At 43.6% G+C, this 20239-nt stretch overlaps 1 protein-coding gene across 2 annotated transcripts; it reads left to right on the forward strand.

The window, feature by feature from the left end:
- Positions 1–6798: 6798 nt before the first annotated feature.
- On the forward strand, positions 6799–18619 carry Gjc3 (gap junction protein gamma 3). 2 transcript variants are annotated; one of them, XR_014999654.2, is made up of 3 exons: positions 6799–7119; positions 16822–17685; positions 18346–18619. XR_014999654.2 is itself a non-coding variant. In XM_048428861.3 (3 exons), exon 2 carries the CDS (start codon positions 16829–16831, stop codon positions 17603–17605), a length of 777 nt encoding a protein of 258 aa, XP_048284818.1. In that variant the 5' UTR covers positions 6807–7119; positions 16822–16828; the 3' UTR covers positions 17606–17612; positions 18346–18619. The 2 variants fall into 2 exon arrangements, 1 of the variants encoding a protein (XP_048284818.1); XM_048428861.3 differs by having other exon boundaries at positions 6807–7119; positions 16822–17612.
- Positions 18620–20239: the final 1620 nt, after the last annotated feature.

The following is a 20239-nucleotide window of genomic DNA, read 5'->3' on the forward strand; positions in this document are numbered from 1 at the left end:
AATAGGCGGAACATCTCTCCCTCCAGCCCTCAGTGCCAACTGTAGCCTCCTCTCCTGAGACCCACACTGACCTGGGCCGTGGGCATGTATAAATAGAGCCATTGAGGAATCAGGAGAAATTCATGCATCACTGAAAAACGTTCTTATTGCCTGGGCCCTGGGCATCTCCCCACTTTCCACCCCCAGTGCAGACATTTTAACTCTCTGGCTGGACTGTCTGTGTGACCGCAAACGGTGGGGTCACAGTTCTCAGTTTCCAAGTGTTTGCTTACCACGAACGGAGATGCAGTGCACTTGTCTCGGTGGACTCTCCCGAAGAAGAGGTTTAGCAAACGGGGAAAGTATGATCCTTGACTTGTTTCTATTTTGCTTCTTTTATTCACTTTTCAGTGACCTCTTCAGGTCATTTTTAACCCCTTCACATCTTAGTTTTCTGTAACCTGAGAGTGGCATTAAAATCCACTTCCTAAGCTTGGAATGAGGGTCAAATGAGGTAATATTTGTTACTGCTGAGAAAGGTATCTAGTAAGTACACCTTAGCTAGCTTGCTTCTCTAATCTCCTCCCTTCTTTTCTCCCTCCCTCCCTTCCTTGCACTTTCTTTCCCCTTCCTTTCTCCCCTCCCCTCTCCTACCCTTTCCTCCTCCCCTTCCCTCTCTTTTCTCTCCCCTCTCCTTCTCATCTATCTTCTGTTTTTGATCTTCTCCTGCCTCTACTTCCCAAATTCTGGGATCATGAGAAAGAACACACTTGGCTTAAGCTTTCTTCTTTTCATTCATTCATTCATTCATTCATTCATTCATTTTTGTGTGTATATGTATGTGAGTGCATGTGTGTGGGGTCAGGGAACAACTTCCAACGGTCAGTCCTCTCCTTCCACAATGTTGTGCAACTTGCAGTCATCAAGACTTAGATAATGTTAATTATCTAAGTTAATAGATAACTTATCTATTATAAGTTATATATAATATATATATAATGCTAATTATCTAATGTTAATTAGATTCACTAACATTATTTGTTATAGAAACCCCCCCCCCCCGCAGGAGCTGGAGAAATGAATAGGAATACAGTAATAAAATCAGGTTAGAATTTGTCCTTCTCTGTCTGTGGACATTCAAAGAAAAGAGTGAGTGATAGGAGGTAAAGAATACCGTGAAATGTTAGTGCCAAGCTCGCACACAGGTGCCCATTCACACATGTGCGCATGTATGCATGTGCCTGAGAGAGAATGGAGTGCAATCACATTATTTCTGAGGGCATCTTTCTCTGAATGGCCGGCGCAGTAAAGATGAGCGTAATTAAAGCTAATGATTGGTAGCTATTTCTTGAGTTCATCAAAGGACTATACTAATTTGCATTAAAAATTGGTTATATATATTTACGTATTTTGCATGTATGTTACAAAATAGTTTCACTAGATTTAGGGGAATATTTGTAATTCAAAAGTATTTGTGAGCCAGGTACGGTGGCACAGGTCTGGAATCCCAGTATTTGGGAGGTGGAGGCAGGAGGAACAATTCTTTGGCTTGATGGAGTGTGAAGCCAACTTAAACTACATGAAAACAAACAAGCAAACAACAAAAAAAGAGGGTTCTGGGGAGGTGGCTCCATCGGTGGAATGCTTGCCTTGTGGTTTGAGCTTTGTGGTTTGACAGGTTTGAGCCAGAACTCATGCAAAAAAACCAAACCAAAACAACAACAGCAACAAAACAACAACAACAACAAAACAAAACAAAACCCAAAACAAACAAACAAACAAAAAAACCCAACCAAAACCAAAACCAAAAGAGCCCTGTATGTGGAGCCTGCACAGGTTCTAGCCAGATGGGGTTCCAGCCGTGGGAGGGGGAAATAAACAAGGGCTCCCACCCCTAACTAAGAAGTTATCTGCAACTGATACTCACTAACAAAGGAAAAATTAGTTTTCTTCCATGAAGTCTCACAGAGCACATTAACCACGGTTCAGGGCAGGCTCCATACACAGAAGAAGTTGGCTAACTTAGAATGAACTCAGTGGTATTTTTGTAGACTTTGTTTCATATTGCTTTGTTTGGGCCCGTTTTTGTCTCCTTGGTCTTTTGATTGTGTGTTTTTGTTTACGTGTTTATTGTTAGTATTATTATTATGTTTCTTAATTTTTGTTTTTATTTTTTAAAGAGACAGAGAAAGGCATGGAGTTGGGTGGGTGGGGAGGTAGGGATGATTTGGGAGGAGTTGGGGGAGGGAAAACATGCTATCAGGATATATTGCATGAAGTTTTCTTCAATTAAAAATACATCTTTAAAAAATAAAAAAAATTTTTAAAAAATATTTATTTATTTGTTATGTATACAATATTCTGTCTGTGTGTATGTTTGCAGGCCAGAAGAGGGCACCAGACCCCATTACAGATGGTTGTGAGCCACCATGTGGTTGCTGGGAATTGAACCCAGGACCTTTGGAAGAGCAGGCAATGCTCTTAACCTCTGAGCCATCTCTCCAGCCCCTAAAAATATTTTATTTTATTCAATTAAAATACATCTTTAAAAATTAAAAAATATTTTATTTTTATGGTTTTTTAAGACAGTATTTCTTTGTGTAGCCCTGGCTGTCTTGGCACTAGCTTTATAGATCAGGCTGGCCTTGAACTCAGAGATCTACCTGCCTCTGCCTCCTGGAGGCTGGAATTAAAGGTGTGTGCCACCACACCCAACTAAAATAATTATTTAAAACACTGGGGCATGGTGTGTGTTTGTAATCCCAGTATTGAGGTGACAGGGATGGGCAGATCTTTAGGGCTTGTTGACCAGCCAGGCCTAGGTAGTGAGTTACAGGCCAGCAAGAGAGCTTGTCTCACAAAATAAGATGGACAACTCCTGAGGAATGACAGCTGAGGTTGACCTCTGCATGCAAACATGTACATGTGCACAGACATGCATCTAGACACCCATGAACATGTACATACATACCCCCCCAATATTTGTAATTTGTATGGGTAGGTTGGCTAAGACTGCCAATTGCTGTAGACTACTAATCACCAACCAGGAATTTTAACAGACTAAAATCAGATATGTTTACTTTCTTTCCTATGAAAGAAGTTCAGGATTAAGCCTCTCTGCATGCCCAATTTTGTCCTTCCCCTTTCTTAGCTGTATCTCTGGAGGGGATCCTGGCTGAAGTGATGCAGGAAGGAAGGGGTATGGAGCAGGGGTCTAAGCTCTCACTTGGGCTGCAGGAGAGGGGTTCAACTTTCTGAGCTGCTGAGGGGACATGGAGTATATCCCCATGGTTCTTTAAGAGTTGCTTTATTCTCCCAGCTAAGAGGGCATTGAGAAGTCACCATGAATTCTGGGATGAAGACTACCTGAGGACATGAAGCAAATCACACACAAACACACATACACACACACATGCATGCACACACACACACACACACATGCATGCACACACACATAAATGCACAATATGCATGCATGGGTACCCATGGACACATAAACACTCTTTAATTTTTTTGGATTTATTTTATGTGTGTGAGTCTTTTGCCTGTATGTATGTATGTATGTATGTATGTATGTATGTATGTATGTGCATCATATGCATGTCTAGTATCTGGGGGAGATCTGAAAAAGGCATTGAACCCCCTGGAACTGGAGTCTTATAGATGGTTGTGAACTGCCATGTGGGTCCTGGGAACTGAACCTGGGTCTGCTGCAAGAGCAACCAGTGCTCTTAACCAACCCTGAGCCTTGTCTCCGGTCTCCCTTTTAAATTTTTTTTGATGATAACATACGTGCATACATTGTACTCACTTGCCTGTCCTCATCTCCCACTTGCCTTCTTCTTACTAATTAGTCTCTTTTGTACATCTCTCTCTCTCTCTCTCTCTCTCTCTCTCTCTCTCTCTCTCTCTCTCTCTCTCTCTCTCCTCTCTGTACAAGTCTTGCACAGGTAACAATGAGTTCATGATTGCCGTGCCATGTCTGGAAGACAGCATTCCATAGTGGTCTTCTCCATTCTCGGACTCCTACAGTCTCTCTTCCCCTCTTCTGAGGAGTTCCCTGGGTTTTGGAGGAAACAATATAGATGTCCTGTTTAGGGCTGAGCACTCTGGGCAGTTTGAATAGTAACGAGTCTCTGTGTAACCATCTTTCACAGAAAAAAGAAGCTTCTGTGACCTAGGGTAGTACGACTCTAGGTAGTAGAGTAGATATATAGAATAAATAGCAACTAGTTTTTCCTTTTATTGAAAATAGATTCTTACAAGGCAGTAGTGGTGTATGCCTTTAATCCCAGTAATTGGGAGGCAGAGGCAGGCAGACCTCTGTGAGTTTGAGGCTAGCCTGGTCGACAAAGCAAGTTTCAGGACAGCCAAGCTACGCAGAGAACTCTTTCTTGAAATCTATCCCCCCCAAAAAAAAGATAAAAAAGAAAAAACTCAAAAACCCAAATCAAAACAAAACAAAAAACCAAGCAAGCAAGTAAGCAAACAAACAAAAAAGAAAATAGATTCTTTTCTCATACAATGTATTCCGTTTATATTTCCCCTGCCCCCGCACTCCTCCCAATTCCTCTCCACCTTCTCTCCCCTCAGGATCCACTCTCTGTCTCACTAGAAAAGAACAGGTTTCTAAGAAATGACAACTAAAATGAAAAAATAAAATATAATAAGACGAAGCAAAAATCATCTCACTGAGGCTGGACAAGGCAACCCAACAGAAGGAAAAGAGCCCCAAGAGCAGGCACAAGAATTCAAGACCCATTAGCTCACACAGAAGTCCCATAAAAATATGAAGTTGAAAGCTATAAGATCTATGCAGAGAACCTTGTGAAGATCCATGTAGTAAACACAAATAATTATTATACAGATTGACAACATGTCTGGTTAGCAAAATATCAGTAGTAGGTTTCCTACTAGGGCTATGACCTCCCCAGTCATAGACTTCTGACCAGGCTTGCATTACCTGGTGTGTATTCCTTCCAACACACAGGCACATTCTGACACAAGTAAACTTATTCTTTGGACACACTTTCAGTTTTGAATGAGTGAGTTTGTTAAGCATACAGAAGACCAAAGTAAAATAGGAAGTGATAGGTGGACTGACATGAGCATCATCAAATTGGGGCTTACAAACATACAGCAGGAAATGACTGGGGAGACACAGTCAAGTGGGGTTTCCCACAGACAGAGTTCTTGGCAGAACAAGGTGTTCCTTCTAGTGAAGCTTCTAAGGAAAAGAGTAACCCGACACAAAGAACTACAGGTAGCTGAGTAAAGTTGGGAGAGGAGGCCATTCCCAGGGAAGAGCGCTCCCAATGGTTGTTCGGCACCAAATGGTCAGCCGTAAAAATCATGTACCTTAGTAATGTTATATGGACTCTATGGGTTATATTTAGCAATATATATGTACACATAAAATATACGTGTATGCAATAACAGTTGATGAAATAAAAAGGCCATGAATTTGAAGGAGATAGAAAACGGTGTGTGGGAGGGTTTGGAGGGAGACGAGAAGGGAGAAATATTGCAATTAAAATACAATCTCAAAAAGAAAAAATAAAAGAAAAAGAAAAAGATAAAGAGCAAATAATAGATAGAAGTAGCATCATCAGATTGGGTGTTCACAGGATCCAGCAGACACTGACTGGGGAAGTCGAGACAGTCAGCTGGAGCTCTCTGTTTAGCTTTCTCTCAATGGCTGAGCTCCCCTTGTCTCAACTTCCAGCTCTCCCCATTCTAGGTAGTTTTGTATCATGGGGTACCCAGTGGTGCCTTCTGCTGTACTTTTCAGCCGTTCATTTTCCCTCTAGCTGTTTGCAAGGCTACAATGCTCTTTTTTTTTAAGTAATTTTATTAAATTATAAAAGATTCCATTTACGCCCCTCTTCCCAACACCCTCCCACTCCCCCCTCCCTCTCCTCCTCCCTCTTTGTCCCTAAGGGCAGTCAGGGTTTCAAGCCCTGTGGGAAGTTCAAGTTCGTCCCCCCTCCCTCCAGGTCCAGGAAGGTGAGTATCCAAACAGACTGGATCCCAAAAATCCAGTATATGCAGAGGAAACTAGTCCCAGTGTCATTGTCAATGGCTTCTCAGAAAGACTCCGGGCCAGCCACATTCAGAGAATCTGGTTGGATCACGTGCTCGTTCAGTCGCAGTCCAACTGCCCTTGGTAAACTCTCATTAGATCCGTTCCCTTGTATCAGTGGGTGATAGCATCCCTCGCAGTCCTTCGTCATTTTCTTCCTCTTCTGCTCCTGATTTGGACCTTGGGGGGCTCAGTCCGGTGCTCCAATGTGGGACTCCGTCTGTATCGCCATCCATCGCCAGATGAAGGATCTATGGTGATAAGCAAAATATTCATCAGTATGGTTATGGGCCAAGGCCGGTTCAGGCACCCTCTCCTCTGTCCAGAGAACAATCTGTGGATCTCTCCTTGGACCTGGGATCCTATATATAATCAAGTTTCCTATAAACCCTATAAACCCTTAGTTGAAATATATTCTTCCCTGATCCCATATTCATCCTTCCTCCCTTCCCCCCATCCCGGTCTACCGAGCTTTTTCCATTCCTCCCCTACTCCCTTCTCTCTAACCCTCTCCCCTTCCAACAACCCTCCCACCCACCCCCCTACAATGCTCTTATTCTTCGACTGTTTGTTGTTCCCTTCCCTCCCTGTCACAGAGTCTGGGAGGCAGTCCTTCCCTAGACAAAGGGCCTTGGAGGACACGAGACAAACACACTTGGGTCTGAAATGGGAGAGGACAGTTCCACTTCCAGAGCCAGCTTCTCAGTGAGCTCAAACATCCCAAGACAATTAACCAATATAATGTACATAATAAACCACTCTCCGTTCAGATGACCTCAAAAGTCCCCATCCCCATTCACTTAGAGAATACGTCCTGTACCATTGACACCAGACTCTCCTCCAGAGTTCATGCCTGGAGGGCTGGGTCCTTTAATTGGAATTCTTTTATGTGGCAGGGAGCCTGCCAGGAATGAAAAAGAGAAGGCGAAAGAGTGGGCGGCTGCAGAAGGCAGGGCCATCCCAGGAGTCTGGACCCTGAAGGCTCCAGTGTGAGGATCCCTTCTGGCTGCTTTCCTCTGTGGTTGACGCTTCTGCTTGGGGCTGCCAGGCAAGTACTGGTAAGTTCATGGGCAGAGTAGCTGCTATCGTTGAGGTTTTTCTCGGTTCTGGATAGGTCTGTGAGTGGATGCATTCATGAATTCTTAGAGATAGCTTTGAATTCACATAAGATCTAGAAGTCAGGGATATTGCGCAAAAGATTCTGCATCTCCGCTCATACCGGTTTTGGAGGCCACACTTTGAAGAGAAGCATCTATAATGCATCCCAGGCCAGGTGAAAGGAGGTGGGAGCAATGCGTTTAGGCTTGCACTGCCAGGTTCCTCCCTCCTCACTGGCTCTTTTCCTCTGCGGCTCCTTAACTTTCTGGGATGTATTCAGTCACTGGTGGAATCCTGACATCCCCCTCCACCCCAGCCCCCCTACCACCACCAAAAGTAGGTGAGATGCTTTGAAAAATTCTCATTTCAAATGGGATTTTAAATAATCTCTTTAGGTACTTGAAAATCTGCTCAAATTCTGGGATTTTCTTTCCTTTCTCAATTTTGAGTCTGTGATTGTTGCTTCACTTACACTTTGTTTGTTTGTTTGTTTGTTGAGGCACGGTCTCATTTAGCCCAGACTAACCCTAAACTCAGCATATAACTGAGGATGATCTTGAACTTCTGCCTCCATCTCCCCAGTGCTAGAATTATGGGCGGGCACCACACATGGTTTATACTGTGCTGTGGATAAAACCCAGGGGCTTGAGCATGGGAGGCAAACATTCCACCAGCTCAGCTACATCCTCAGTTTTACTTGTGTTCTGAAAATTAGCATACAAAGCAATGCGTTTCGTTATGGCATTTTCACGCATACTTTGATTTATTGTTGTTTCTTCCCTCAGTCCCCCCTTGCCCTCTCTGCTGGGCTTTGTCCTCTCATCAGCCCCCATTCTGCTTCCATATGTCAGACCTATTCTGTTCTGCTTTTCTTCCTCACTGTCTTAAGACCTCTTTCCCCTCATTTGATGTTTCTGGTCCCTAGGTATAGTCCTCTTTCTAGTTTCATGACCCATATCCGCATAGGTATACATCCGTAAAACTTAAGATCTGGGACGTGCCTAGGAGAGAAAATGTGCAGTATATGTCTTTCTGGCCCTTGGCTACTTCGTTTAATATGATGATTTTCTGGTTCATCCGTTTTCCTATTGTTTCAGTGAACTAGGGATTGATCGCAGCCACCACAGGAAGTCAGGAGAGAATTTCCTACTTGTGCTATTGTGTTCGCACTCAAAAAAGTTCCGATTCTTGGCTGGGAAGATGACTTCGTGAGTTAAGTGCTTGCTGTGAAAGCATGAGGACCCGAGTTAGAATCCCCAAAACTCACATGAAAACTGGGCGTGGTAGTGCATGTCTGTAATCCCTGCAGTACTGTGGTGAGTGGGTGGGCGGAGACTACAGAATCTCTGGAATCTCATAGGCTAGGTAGCTTGGTGTTCACAGTGACAAACAAGAGACTCTGCCTCAAGCAACCAACGCGGAAGGTGAGGATTGACATCCGGGTTGTCTACCTCTGCATTCACGCTGTAGCTGCAGTGCATCCTACCCCCATTTCTCTCTCTCTCTCTCTCTCTCTCTCTCTCTCTCTCTCTCTCTCTCACACACACACACACACACACACACACACACACACAGACACACACACACACACACACGAAAGTAAAAATGTTTCCGATTTTGTAGCTTTTGAGATTTTTAGGTTTATTGAATTCGGGATATTTAAACCGTAGCGGACATTTTATTATTATTGTCCTGACTTTCAAAAGAAAAAAAAACACCCCAAATTTGTTCTATATTTGTGTCATTTTGTTACTTTATTAATTCTATCTTTTAAATTTTATTTTTCCAAGAATGCCTATTTAATGTCTCAGTTTATTTTCTTTAGAATCAGCATGGATTTTAGAAATGTTTTATTAGCTTACATTAATAATACATAATTACTGATTTCCTCATGACGTTTTCATCCATGTATATCATGCTTTTTCTTGTATTCACTGCCCTTTACATTCTCTTGCCTCCTCTCTTTCCTACCGATCGCCTTTCTTTTTTTTAATTTATAAAAGTTTATTAATTTATAAAAGTTTCCATTTCCGCCCCTCCTCCCAACACCCTCCCACTCCCCCCACTCCCTCTCCTCCTCCCTCTCCATCCCTAAGAGCAGTCAGGGTTTCCTGCTCTGTGGGAAGTTCAAGTTCCTCCCCACTCCCTCCAGGTCCAGGAAGGTGAGCATCCAAACAGACTGGATCCCAAGAATCCAGTATATGCAGAGGAAACAAGTCCCAGTGTCATTGTCAATGACTTCTTAGAAAGACCCCGTGCTCTGGTGTGATCCGTGTGATCCGGTTTGATCACATGCTCGTTCAGTCCCAGTCCAGCTGGCCTTGGTGAGCTCTCATTAGATCAGTCCGCTTGTATCAGAGGGTAAACGCACCCCTCGCGGTCCTGCCTTTCTTGTTCATGTTCTCCCTCCTTCTGCTCCTTATTTAGACCTTGGGGGCTCAGTCCAGTGCTCCAATGTGGGTCTCTGTCTCAATCTCCATCCACCAACGGGTGAAGGTTCCCTCTGATCTTGCCTTCTTTGCTCACGTTCTCTTTCCTTCTGCTTCTCGTTTGGACCTAGGGAGTTAAGTCCAGTGTTCCAATGTGGGTCTCTGTCTCTATCTCTATCCATCGCCAGATGAAGGTTTTATGGTGATATGCAAAATATTCATCAGTATGGTTATGGGCCAAGGCCGGTTCAGGCACCCTCTCCTCTGTCCAGAGAATAATCTGGGGACCTCTCCTTGGAGCTGGGATCCCCTCTATAATCAAGTCTCTTGTAAACCCTAAAATGACTCCCTTATTTGAGATATATACTTCCCTGCTCCCATATCCATCCTTCTTCCCTCCCCCCATCCCAATCCCCCGAGCTTTCCCCATTCCTCCCCTATTCCCTTCTCTCTAACCCTCTCCCCTTCCAACAACCCCCCACCCCCCATGCACCCGACTTTGCTTGGCAATCTTGCCTAGTTCTATTATCCAGAAGGATAACTATATAAATTTTCTTTAGGTTCACCTTCTTATCTAGCTTCTCTAGGATCACGAATAATAGGCTCAAAGACCTTTAATTATGGTTAGAATCCACTTATGAGTGAATACATACCATATTCCTCTTTTTGGGTCTGGCTTACCTCACTCAGTAAAGCGTTTTCTATGTCCATCCATTTGCATGCAAAATTCAAGATGTCATTGTTTTTTACCGCTGAGTAAAACTCTAATGTGTATATGTTCCACACCTTTTTTAGCCATTCTTCTATTGAGGGGCACCTAGGTTGTTTCCAGGTTCTGGCTATTACAAATAGTGCTGCTATGAACAGAGTTGAACAAATGCTTTTGTGGTATGATAGGGCATCTCTTGGGTATATTCCCAACCTGTAGAAGAATGAAAGTAGATCCATATCTATCACCATGCACAAAAATCAAGTCCAAATGGATTAAAGATCTCAACACTAATCTGATCACTTTGAACCAGATAGAAGAGAAAGTGGGAAGTAGTCTACAAGACATAGGCCTAGGAGACCACTTCCTAGGTAGAACCCCAGTAGCACAGACAATAAGAGATTCAATGAGTAAATGGGACCTCCTGAAACTGAGAAGCTTCTGTAAAGCAAAGGACACTGTCAGTAAGACAAAAAGGCTACCTTCTGACTGGGAGAAGATCTTCACCAACCCCTCATCAGACAAAGGCCTGATCTCCAAAATAAACAAAGAACTCAAGAAACTAGACACTAAAACTCTAATTAATCCAATTAAAAAATAGGTTGCTGATCTGAACAGAGAATTCTCAACAGAAGAACTTTGAATGGCCAAAAGACACTTAAGGTCATGCTCAACATCCTTAGCGATCAGGGAAATGCAAATCAAAACAACTATGAGATACCATTTTACACCGGTCAGATTAGCTAAAGTCAAAAACACCAATGATAGCCTATGCTGGAGAGGATGTGGAGAGAGGGGAACTCTCATCCATTGTTGGTGGGAATGCAAACTTGTGCAGCCACTGTGGAAATCAGTGTGGCGGTTTCTCAGTAAACTGGGAGTCAACCTCCCTCAAGACCCAGGAATTCCAATCCCCTTTCTTGTGCCAAAGGCCTCTTTCCACCTTCCCTCCTTCCGTCCCTTCCTGCCTCCCTCCCTCCCTCCCTCCCTCCCTCCCTCCCTCCCTCCCTCCCTCCCTCCCTCCCTCCCTTCCTCCTTTTGTGTGTATCTGGTGCTTGTAACTCTTCACATGACTGTATGTCCATGTGCATGGAGGTCAGATGTAAACTTTAGGGTCTTCACAGATTGGTCTTCACTGTACTTTTTGAGACAGAGGTGCTTTCTAAACTTGGAGCTCACTAATAATTGGCTAGGCTGGCCGGCCAATGGACTTCAGGGATTCGCTTGTTTCTCCTTGTTTCCTCCTGCCCTGCTCCTCAGCAGCCCTAGGTTACAGAAAAATGCAGCTATGCCTGGCTTTTATGTGGGTGCTGGATACCCAAACTGAGACCCAAATGCTTTCATGGGGGGCATTTTACCTACTGTGCTATTTCAAAATTAGGGAGTGGGTTTTGAATTACAGGGACAGTAATCTGGGCTTCAAATGTTGGCAGTAGTGGGAAAGGAGAGGCCTGAAGTGCCAGCTCCAGAAAAGATGGTGGTATTTGACAGGTGTAGGACCACTTTTCTTGAAGATAGAAGAAGGAAGACTAAGACAGGGAAAGGAGGAATGGCGAGGTTCTTATTGGTAAAGGCACTTGTTACACAAGCTTAACCTCCTGAGTCTGATCTGTTGAAGCCACGGGAAGGTGGGAGGAAAGAACTGACTCCACAGCCTTGTCCTCTGATTTCTCTGGGCATGCTACGGTGTGTGTGCCCCTCCCCCAGGTGTGTGAGGGCACGTGTGCGTGTGTGCCAATAGAGACAGTTGGAGATAGTAGTCACACTGGGTTAGGGAGGTGGCAACTGTGGGTTCCCCTCACTCTACCTTCATTCTAAATACTTATCCCAATACCCACAACTAAGCGTAGCTCTCACCTGTCATTAAAGAAACTTCTTTTGAGAGCAGATGGAAATATACAACTGGTCATAATGCAGAGAGCCACTGACTATAGGGTGCCCAGCTCCAGTTGATGCATCTACAGTATAGCCTTACACCTACAGCTCAGGAAACCCTTCACAAGACCGGGGCAGAAAGACGAGATGAGTCAGAGGACCAGGACTTCTAATGAGCCCAAGAAGGCTCAACAATACGGTTGCCTAAACAAGACCTGAAAAATGACAATACCGGGTTATATGCCACTGAGGAAGGGGGAAATCTCATGAGGCCACATTCCTAGATAGAGTTACAGGCAATTGATGGCTTCCAAAAGATAGCGAATTAGTCTTCTGCATGAGCAAGGATCTTATAGGTTATCTAACCCCAGGTGGCCATCTCTAAACATACATACATATGGGACTCAACAGTATACACATAGACACACATATGTATGTAGTAATAGCAATTAAAGAATAAGAGGCCATGACTTTGAGAGGGAGTTGAGGGACATGGACAAAGTAGGAAGGAGTCAGGGGAAATGTAAATACAGTACTCATCTGTAAAAGGGAAAAAGATAAAGAATCATCTGTGGAGCTTTTGGGAATAAGAAGTTTGCATAATATCTTAGTATAATAGAACTGCTGTGAATATTTTTGAAGGAGTAATTTATAATCCACAGAACTTACTTTTCCCAGTCTGGAGGCTGGGAAGTCCAAGAGGCAGGCACTAGCAGATAAAGTGTTGGTTGTAAACCTGTTCCTTATGGATGGTGATGTCTCTTAGTCATCAATTGATGGAAGGGGTTGAAGGGCTCCTTCAAATATCTTTTATAAACCCGTTCAACCCCATTCATGACTTAAAGACCTTTCTTCTTCTTTTTGTTGCTTTTCTTTTTTAGGTTCTGGGGTTGAATCTAGGGCCTCTTGAATGGTAAGCAGGTACCTTCAGTAACTCACTGGGGAATTCTAGGCAGGGGCTCTACCACTGATCCACACCCCAGGCCCTCACTGGGGGACTCTAGGCAGGGGCTCTACCACTGAGCCACACCTCAGCCCCTCACTGGGGGATTCTAGGCAGGGGTCCTACCACTGAGCCACACAGTTAACTCCTCACCACATATCAGCATCTGACTTTGGGGAGGACTCCAACAGTTAGATCACAGAACATAATCATTAGAGAATGAGAAAGGGAAGATGGTCAGATATGGCTATGGCTGGAAGCAGCTTTTGGGCACTGAAGAAGGTTTCTTTTAAGGCAGAGATAAAGATAGCAAGCTTGGTATTATGGCCAGAGAACTGAGATTTTTTTCTGAAATTTATCCTCAATAATAGTTACCCCTCATCATGAGGGAGATAAACATTTAAAGAACAGAGATTAGACATTTGAACTCCTGTGCTCTGCCCCCAAACCCTATGGCATTTAATTATGAAAAATTGTTGTTTCCAAGATCGTAAGGTATAAAGAACACGAGACTAGAGTAAATGCTGACATTGACTCTGCTTATTTCATCCCATTGCTTTTCAGCTCCCTAATCGATACATGTTGTGGTAGTTTTAAATTAAAAAATGATTTATTTTATTTTATGTGTGTGAGTGAATTTTGCATGCATGTAGGTATGTGCACCACATGCATGCCACCATGGAATCCAGAAGACAACATTGGATCTGCTGGAACTATAGTTGCAGATGGTCGAGAGTCACCATTGTGGGTGCTGGGAACTGATCCAGGGTCCTCTGCAAGAGCAGCAAGTACTCTTAACCATTGAGCTATCTTTCTAGCCCTCTGTGGTGATAAGTTTAACTGTCAACTTGACACCAACTAGGAAGGGAGTCTCAATGAGGATCTGCTGATCAGACTCTCTCTGTGTGTGTGTGTGTGTGTGTGTGTGTGTGTGTGTGTGTGTGTGAAGCAGTTTGTCTTTATTGCCTGAATTGGTTTGGGAAGACCCAACCTTAAAGCGGGTGTCATTGTTGCCTGGGTTTGGGCTCTGGGCTATGTAAGTGTAGAGAAGGCAAGCTGATCACTAAGCCTGCAAGCCTTCATTTCTCTCTGCTCTTGTGTAGTGAGGAGTTGCGGGCAGGCCTGCTTTTCACCTCACCCGGCTCCTGCATGGCTAGCTTAGTCCCAGAAATAATAACACATAAGTTGTATTCATTTAAATACTGCCTGGCCCATTATCTCTAGAGAATTAGTTACTGGCTAACTCTCACATCTTGATTAACCCATTTCTAATAATCTGTATCACACCATGAGGTGTGGCTTACCGGGAAAGATTCAGCATGTCTGACCTGGTGGCTGGCTCCATGGCGTCTGGCTCATAGCCCTCTTCCCAGCATTTTGTTCTGTTTACTCCGCCTACCTAATTTTCTGTCCTATCAAGGGGCCAAGGCAGTCTCTTTATTGACCAATGAAAATAACACAATAGACAGATAACCCTCCTCCATCATTTCCCCTTTTTCTGTTTAAACAAAAAAAGAAAGGCTTTCATTTTAACATAGTAAAATTACACATAACAAAACAGTTATCAAGCAAGAATTACAGTCACAATATTTATAACTAAATCTTTATCATAATAATGGAAAACTATAACTACGACTATCCATTCTTTAACTCCATCAAAGACTCCAGAAGGATATATTACCTAAGTAAACAAGAAGTAAGCAACTTCCAAAACTCTAGACATGACAGAGACATCTCGCTGCCTGGACAGTCACCCAAAGTTCCTCTGTATCGTTGGGGCACCCATCTTCAGCCTTCAGGCCCATAATATCCAGAGACATTTTCATGAAGCAGGAAATTTCAAAGGCAATTCAGTCACTATCTGCTGTGTCCTGCAGAATGTCTCGCAGACTCTTTCATGAATCAGGAACTCCGAAATATCATCTCACCTTTAGGCAAGTTCAGCAGTCCTCTCTCTGCAGGTTCTCTGTGTCCAGTTTATATAACAGTCCAGGCAAGAGCAGTTTCTTGCCCAAATGGTTAACCAACTCCATAAGGAGCCTCTTCGATGCCCATCTTCCTCTTGAAGTAGATTGGTGCTGCCAGGAGCAGACGTGTCTCATTGTCATGAAAAGTTCTAAGTTATTAAAGCATTATATGCCATGCACTGTAGTCTTTGAAAGATATGAATGTCTATCTGAAATATATCTATGCACTTCTAGAAAATCAGACTAACATTACTACAAGCTTTACTATTATCGATGATTATCCATTAACAACCTATATTTTCTAATTATACATTACATTTTTAAAATGAACTACACAATCACAATACATCAGTCAAGATCAGAAATATATATACATATAACAAAATTGACCTTAAAATCCATACCAATGAAATTATTCATATCTATATCACTCTTGAGTGTGGATATGATGTGAGCAGTGTTTAAGTTCCTGCCACCTTTATGTCCCTGCTTTGATGAACTGTAAACTGCATTGTAAGCTAGAGTAAATTCCCTCTTCTTTAAGCTTTTTTTTTTTCAGTTAGAAATGCAACTAGGACACCTACCTAGATTCGTATTATTCACTTAACATTTCTTTTCCTTGTAAATAAGGGCAACCAGAAACTCCGTATTAACTTGGTTTAGATGAGTGTGCTCACAGAAGTCCATCCATACAAGAAGACTTGGCCCTTAGGGTTGTGATATTAGAGGGTGCTGTGGACCTGAAAGAACTGTTGTTTGGGGCTAGAGAGATGGTGTGATTAAGAGTGCTTGTGGCTCTTCTAGAGGAGTTGGGTTTGATTCCCAGTGTTCATGTCTGGTGATGCACAATCACTTGTAACTCTAGCTGAAAGGGATCTGATGCCCTCTTCTGGGCTCCATGGACAGGCATGCACACACACCTGACATACACACACACACACACACACACACACACACACACACACACCTGACATACACACACACACACACACACACACACACAGATGAGGAGCCTAATGGGAGGTCTTTAAATCACTGAAGACATGGTTTTTTTTTTTGGTGTGTGTGTGTGTGTGTGTGTGTGTGTGTGTGTGTGTGTGTGTACTGGAGCTCAATGACGTGTCGTTTTCTGGGAGTGATCTGCCTTACTTTTTGAGACAAGCTCTCTTGCTGGTTGGAGGCTCTGCAGCTGGCTCGGATCCTCCTGTCCCTGCCTCCCCAGCAGTGGGAGTCCAAGTCCACACCACCACACTCAGCATTTTCACATGGGTTCTGAGGATTGAGTTTAGGTTTTCACACTTCTGTGGTACCTTACTGACTGAGTCAAACCCCCCCCCCCCCAATCCATGAAAATATACTTTTGAAAGGGATCATGGAATTCTGTTCATCTTCCCCCCTCCTTGGAAACTTTTTGCTCAATGTGTTCTCTTCCTCATTGCTGTCCAAGACATGCCATGTTCTCTCAATGAGTAACCTTCACCAAGTATGTGCTATGGCATTTGGAGTCCAAACCTTCACAACTGTGAGCTAATTAACCTTTTCATGTTTATAAAGGTAATGACCTCAGGCATTGCCTTGTAGGCATGCAAAGCAGGCTATATGGTGTTTTATTAACTTTGGTGAGGAGCAAAAAAGCTTGCTTTGCAAATCCTTGGATTAGCAGGTGAACAAGACAGGATGAAGCCTCCCCTAAAGGGCAGTGAGTGAGACACCTTTACTGATAATTGTCCTCTGCTCAGTGGCAGAATGTGTGGCAAGTTTCTGAGGCAGCTGTTGGCTAAGGAGAGCCAGCATTCCACCCCCGTGGGGCGCTTCCTGCTTCCGGTGCTGGTGGGATTCCGCCTCCTGCTCCTGGTTTCCAGTGGACCTGGGGTCTTCGGTGATGATGAGAACGAATTCATGTGTCATTTAGGACAACCAGACTGCAAGACCATATGTTATGATGTCTTCCGCCCCCTTTCTCCACTGCGCTTCTGGGCCTTCCAAGTCATCTTGATGGCTGTACCCAGTGTGGTTTATATGGGTTTCACTATGTATCATGTGATTGGATACTGGGAGGAACCAGAAAAAGGGAACAAGGAACAAGAGTTTCGGATTTGCAAGGGGGATCGCAGCAAGGATGTCTCAGGGACTGGAAGCCTCAAGCTTCTTTGGGCCTATGTGGCACAGCTTGGGGCGCGGCTGGTCCTTGAGGGAGCAGCTCTGGGACTTCAATACCATCTCTATGGCTTCAAGATGCCCAGCACTTTTCTATGTCGTGAGGATCCTTGCATCGGCAGCACAACCTGTTTCCAGTCGCACCCCTCTGAGAAGACCATCCTCCTCAACACCATGTTTGGGATTAGTGGGGCCTGTCTCTTGTTTACTTCCTTGGAGCTTATGCTTTTGGGTTTAGGAAGGCTTTGGAGCATGTACAAGGACAAACTCCCCCGTTTAAAAAACTTGCCAACCTCAAAGAACTCTGTACGGCGCAAGGACCCAGCTGATGACTTGACAGTGGTGGAGACAAAAGAACCATTTTGAGAAGCAGGTGAGGACCCTATTGACATGACAGTCATCTGTCCCTGCCACTGATGTCTCTGTGTTGGCGACCTCCACCCAGGGTAGGTCCCTCATCCTCTGGGGTGTACAGCTCACCATATTACAAAGTAGATAACCAATCTCAAAGCTGATGCATTCTAAAAAAGATTTACTCTTAATTTTAAATTGTGTGTGTGTGTGTGTCTGTGTATGTGTACACATGAGTGCAAGTGGTTGTGAAGGCCAGAAGAGGGTGATAGATCACTTGGAGCTGGAATTAAAGGCATTTGTGAGCTGCCCGGTGTGGGTGTCGGGCAGCAAACTAGGGTTCTTTGCAAGAATAGTACGTATTCTTATTCACGGAGCTATCTCTCCAACTCCAAGATGTATTCTTTTAAAGGGAGAAAGTGTTTCCTTTAGTTCACAGTTTAGAGGTACAGTTCCTCATGGTGGACAAGGCATTCATATATGCATATGAAATGGGTAACCCTAGCTGGCCTGGGCTGGCTTATGTAGATCTGGCTGGTTTTAAACTCACAGAGATCCCCCTGTCTCTGCCTCCCAAGTGCTGGAATTCAAAGCCCAAGACGCTATACCTGGCTGAGTCAGATGTGTTTCCCAGCACCTGTCCCTATCAGTTGCATGACTCCTTCTAGTAGATCACGATGGCTATACTAGTACATGTACTGCCTGCCCTTTCCTTTGGTAAAGTCCTGAGCTTCTGCTTGATTTCTGCCTTACAGAGTTATGAAGTTACCTGCCTTGCTTGAAGAAAACCCTGTGACTGGATCTTCCTCCATACATCCAGTGAGATGGCACAGTGGGTCAAGACGCTTGTCACCAAGCCTCATGATCTGAGAACCCACATGGAGAAGGGAGAAAACCCACCCCAACAAGATGTCCTCTGACTTCCATATACATACCATGGCATTCACGCACACACATGCACACACACATACACACACACAACACATGATAATAAATAAAATAATAAAATGTCAGTAAATGAAACAAAAACTCCTGCATCATTAGCTATTATTTCTGACTTCTTCTCTCTTCTGTCTTCCCACTAAACCTAAGCAACCACCAACCTACTTTCTGTTCTAATAGATTATCCTAGTCTGGAATTTTATAGAGATAGAGTCATACAACATGTTTATTGGCCACTTGTATGTCTTTGTAAAAAAGACCAAGTCCTTTGTCAATTAAAATCAGGTTATTTTTTGTTGTTGTTTTGCATTGTAAGAACTTTTCATATATAATGATTCTTAGATACGTACCTAATTCTTTTAAATGAGTCATCTAAAATATTCTCTTCCATTCCATGGGTTGTCTTTCATTTTTTCTGAGTAATGTTCCTTTAAAATTATTCTTTGATACTTTCATAAATGTATATGGTGCATTTTGATTATAATCATATATAACTCCTCCTGGATCCCCCATTATGTTCCCATCCTGATTTCATGTCCTCTTCCTTGTCTATAACGCACCAAGTACAAAATTAGCGCTACTCAAATGTGCATGGGTGTGAAGCCATCTACCAGAACATGGTCAACTGGCCAGATGACTCACCCCTGAAGAACATGACTCTTCCTCCATCAGCATCTGTCAACCGCTAATGGCTCCTCAGCTGTGGACAGTCCATCGCTCAGCCATGCTGGAATGATGAGTGCTGGGAGCCCTGGAAGGCAACCATTGCTTCTGCGAGGTCACAAGTATAACATCCCTGCCATGTTAAGAAGACGTTGTCTCATGGCAGACCTTCCAGAGCTCTGCTTTTCAAACCTTACTTTCTCTGCTGTTACCCAAGCTTTGGGGGCAAGGGTGTGGTCTAGATGTCTCATTTGAGGCCGAGGACTCCACACTTGTTGTCTGCATTTTGGTAAGTTGTGAGTCTGCTATGGGACACTGTCCATTGCAAAGAGATATTTCTCTGACAGGGAATGTGAATCTGTGGGTATAGAGAATTATTTAGAAGATCATTTGATACTATTGTAATTTATCAAACTAATAGTAATAGGCTTTTCTTTAGGTCCTGTGAGCTCTGCAGGATGGTTTCTTGGCTAGGTTTATAGTACCAGGCTTGAGTTTCTTCCTATGGAGTGGATCCTTAAGCCAATCAGAAAGCAGTTTTTTACTCCCACATCATCTATACCACTGTTGCATGCATGGGTATGTCTTGTGAAGCTGATGGAGGTAACTCACAGGCTTCATATATGAGTTGGTGTGGTAAATCCTTCTGTATATGTATCGTTTTTATTGGTTAATGAATAAAGAAGCTGGCTTGGCCTGTGATAGGGCAGAGTAGAGTTAGGCCGAGAAAACTAACCTGAATGCTGGGAGAAAGAAGGCAGAGTCAGTGAGACACCATGTAACTGCCAGAAAGGAAAGGCACGAGCTGCTAGCTGGAACCTTGCCGATAGGCCACAAACTTCATGATAAAATATAAAATAATGGAAATGGGTTAATTCTAGATGTGAGAGCTGGATAGCAATATGCTTAAGCTATTGGCCAAACAGTATTGTAAATAATATAGTTTCTGTATGCTTTTTTGGGAGCCTGAGCACGCAGGAAACAAGCGGGTCTCCTCCAACAATGAGTGAGATGGTGATTACTAGGAAAGCTAGCCAGCAGGGA

Source organism: Myodes glareolus, chromosome 2 (assembly GCF_982192425.1).
Source record: "Myodes glareolus chromosome 2, mMyoGla1.1, whole genome shotgun sequence".
Lineage (NCBI taxonomy): Eukaryota > Metazoa > Chordata > Mammalia > Rodentia > Cricetidae > Myodes > Myodes glareolus.

Coding starts and splice junctions, on each gene's coding strand:
- Gjc3 (XM_048428861.3), top strand. CDS start 16,829: ATGTGTGGCAAGTTTCTGAGGCAGCTGTTGGCTAAGGAGAGCCAGCAT.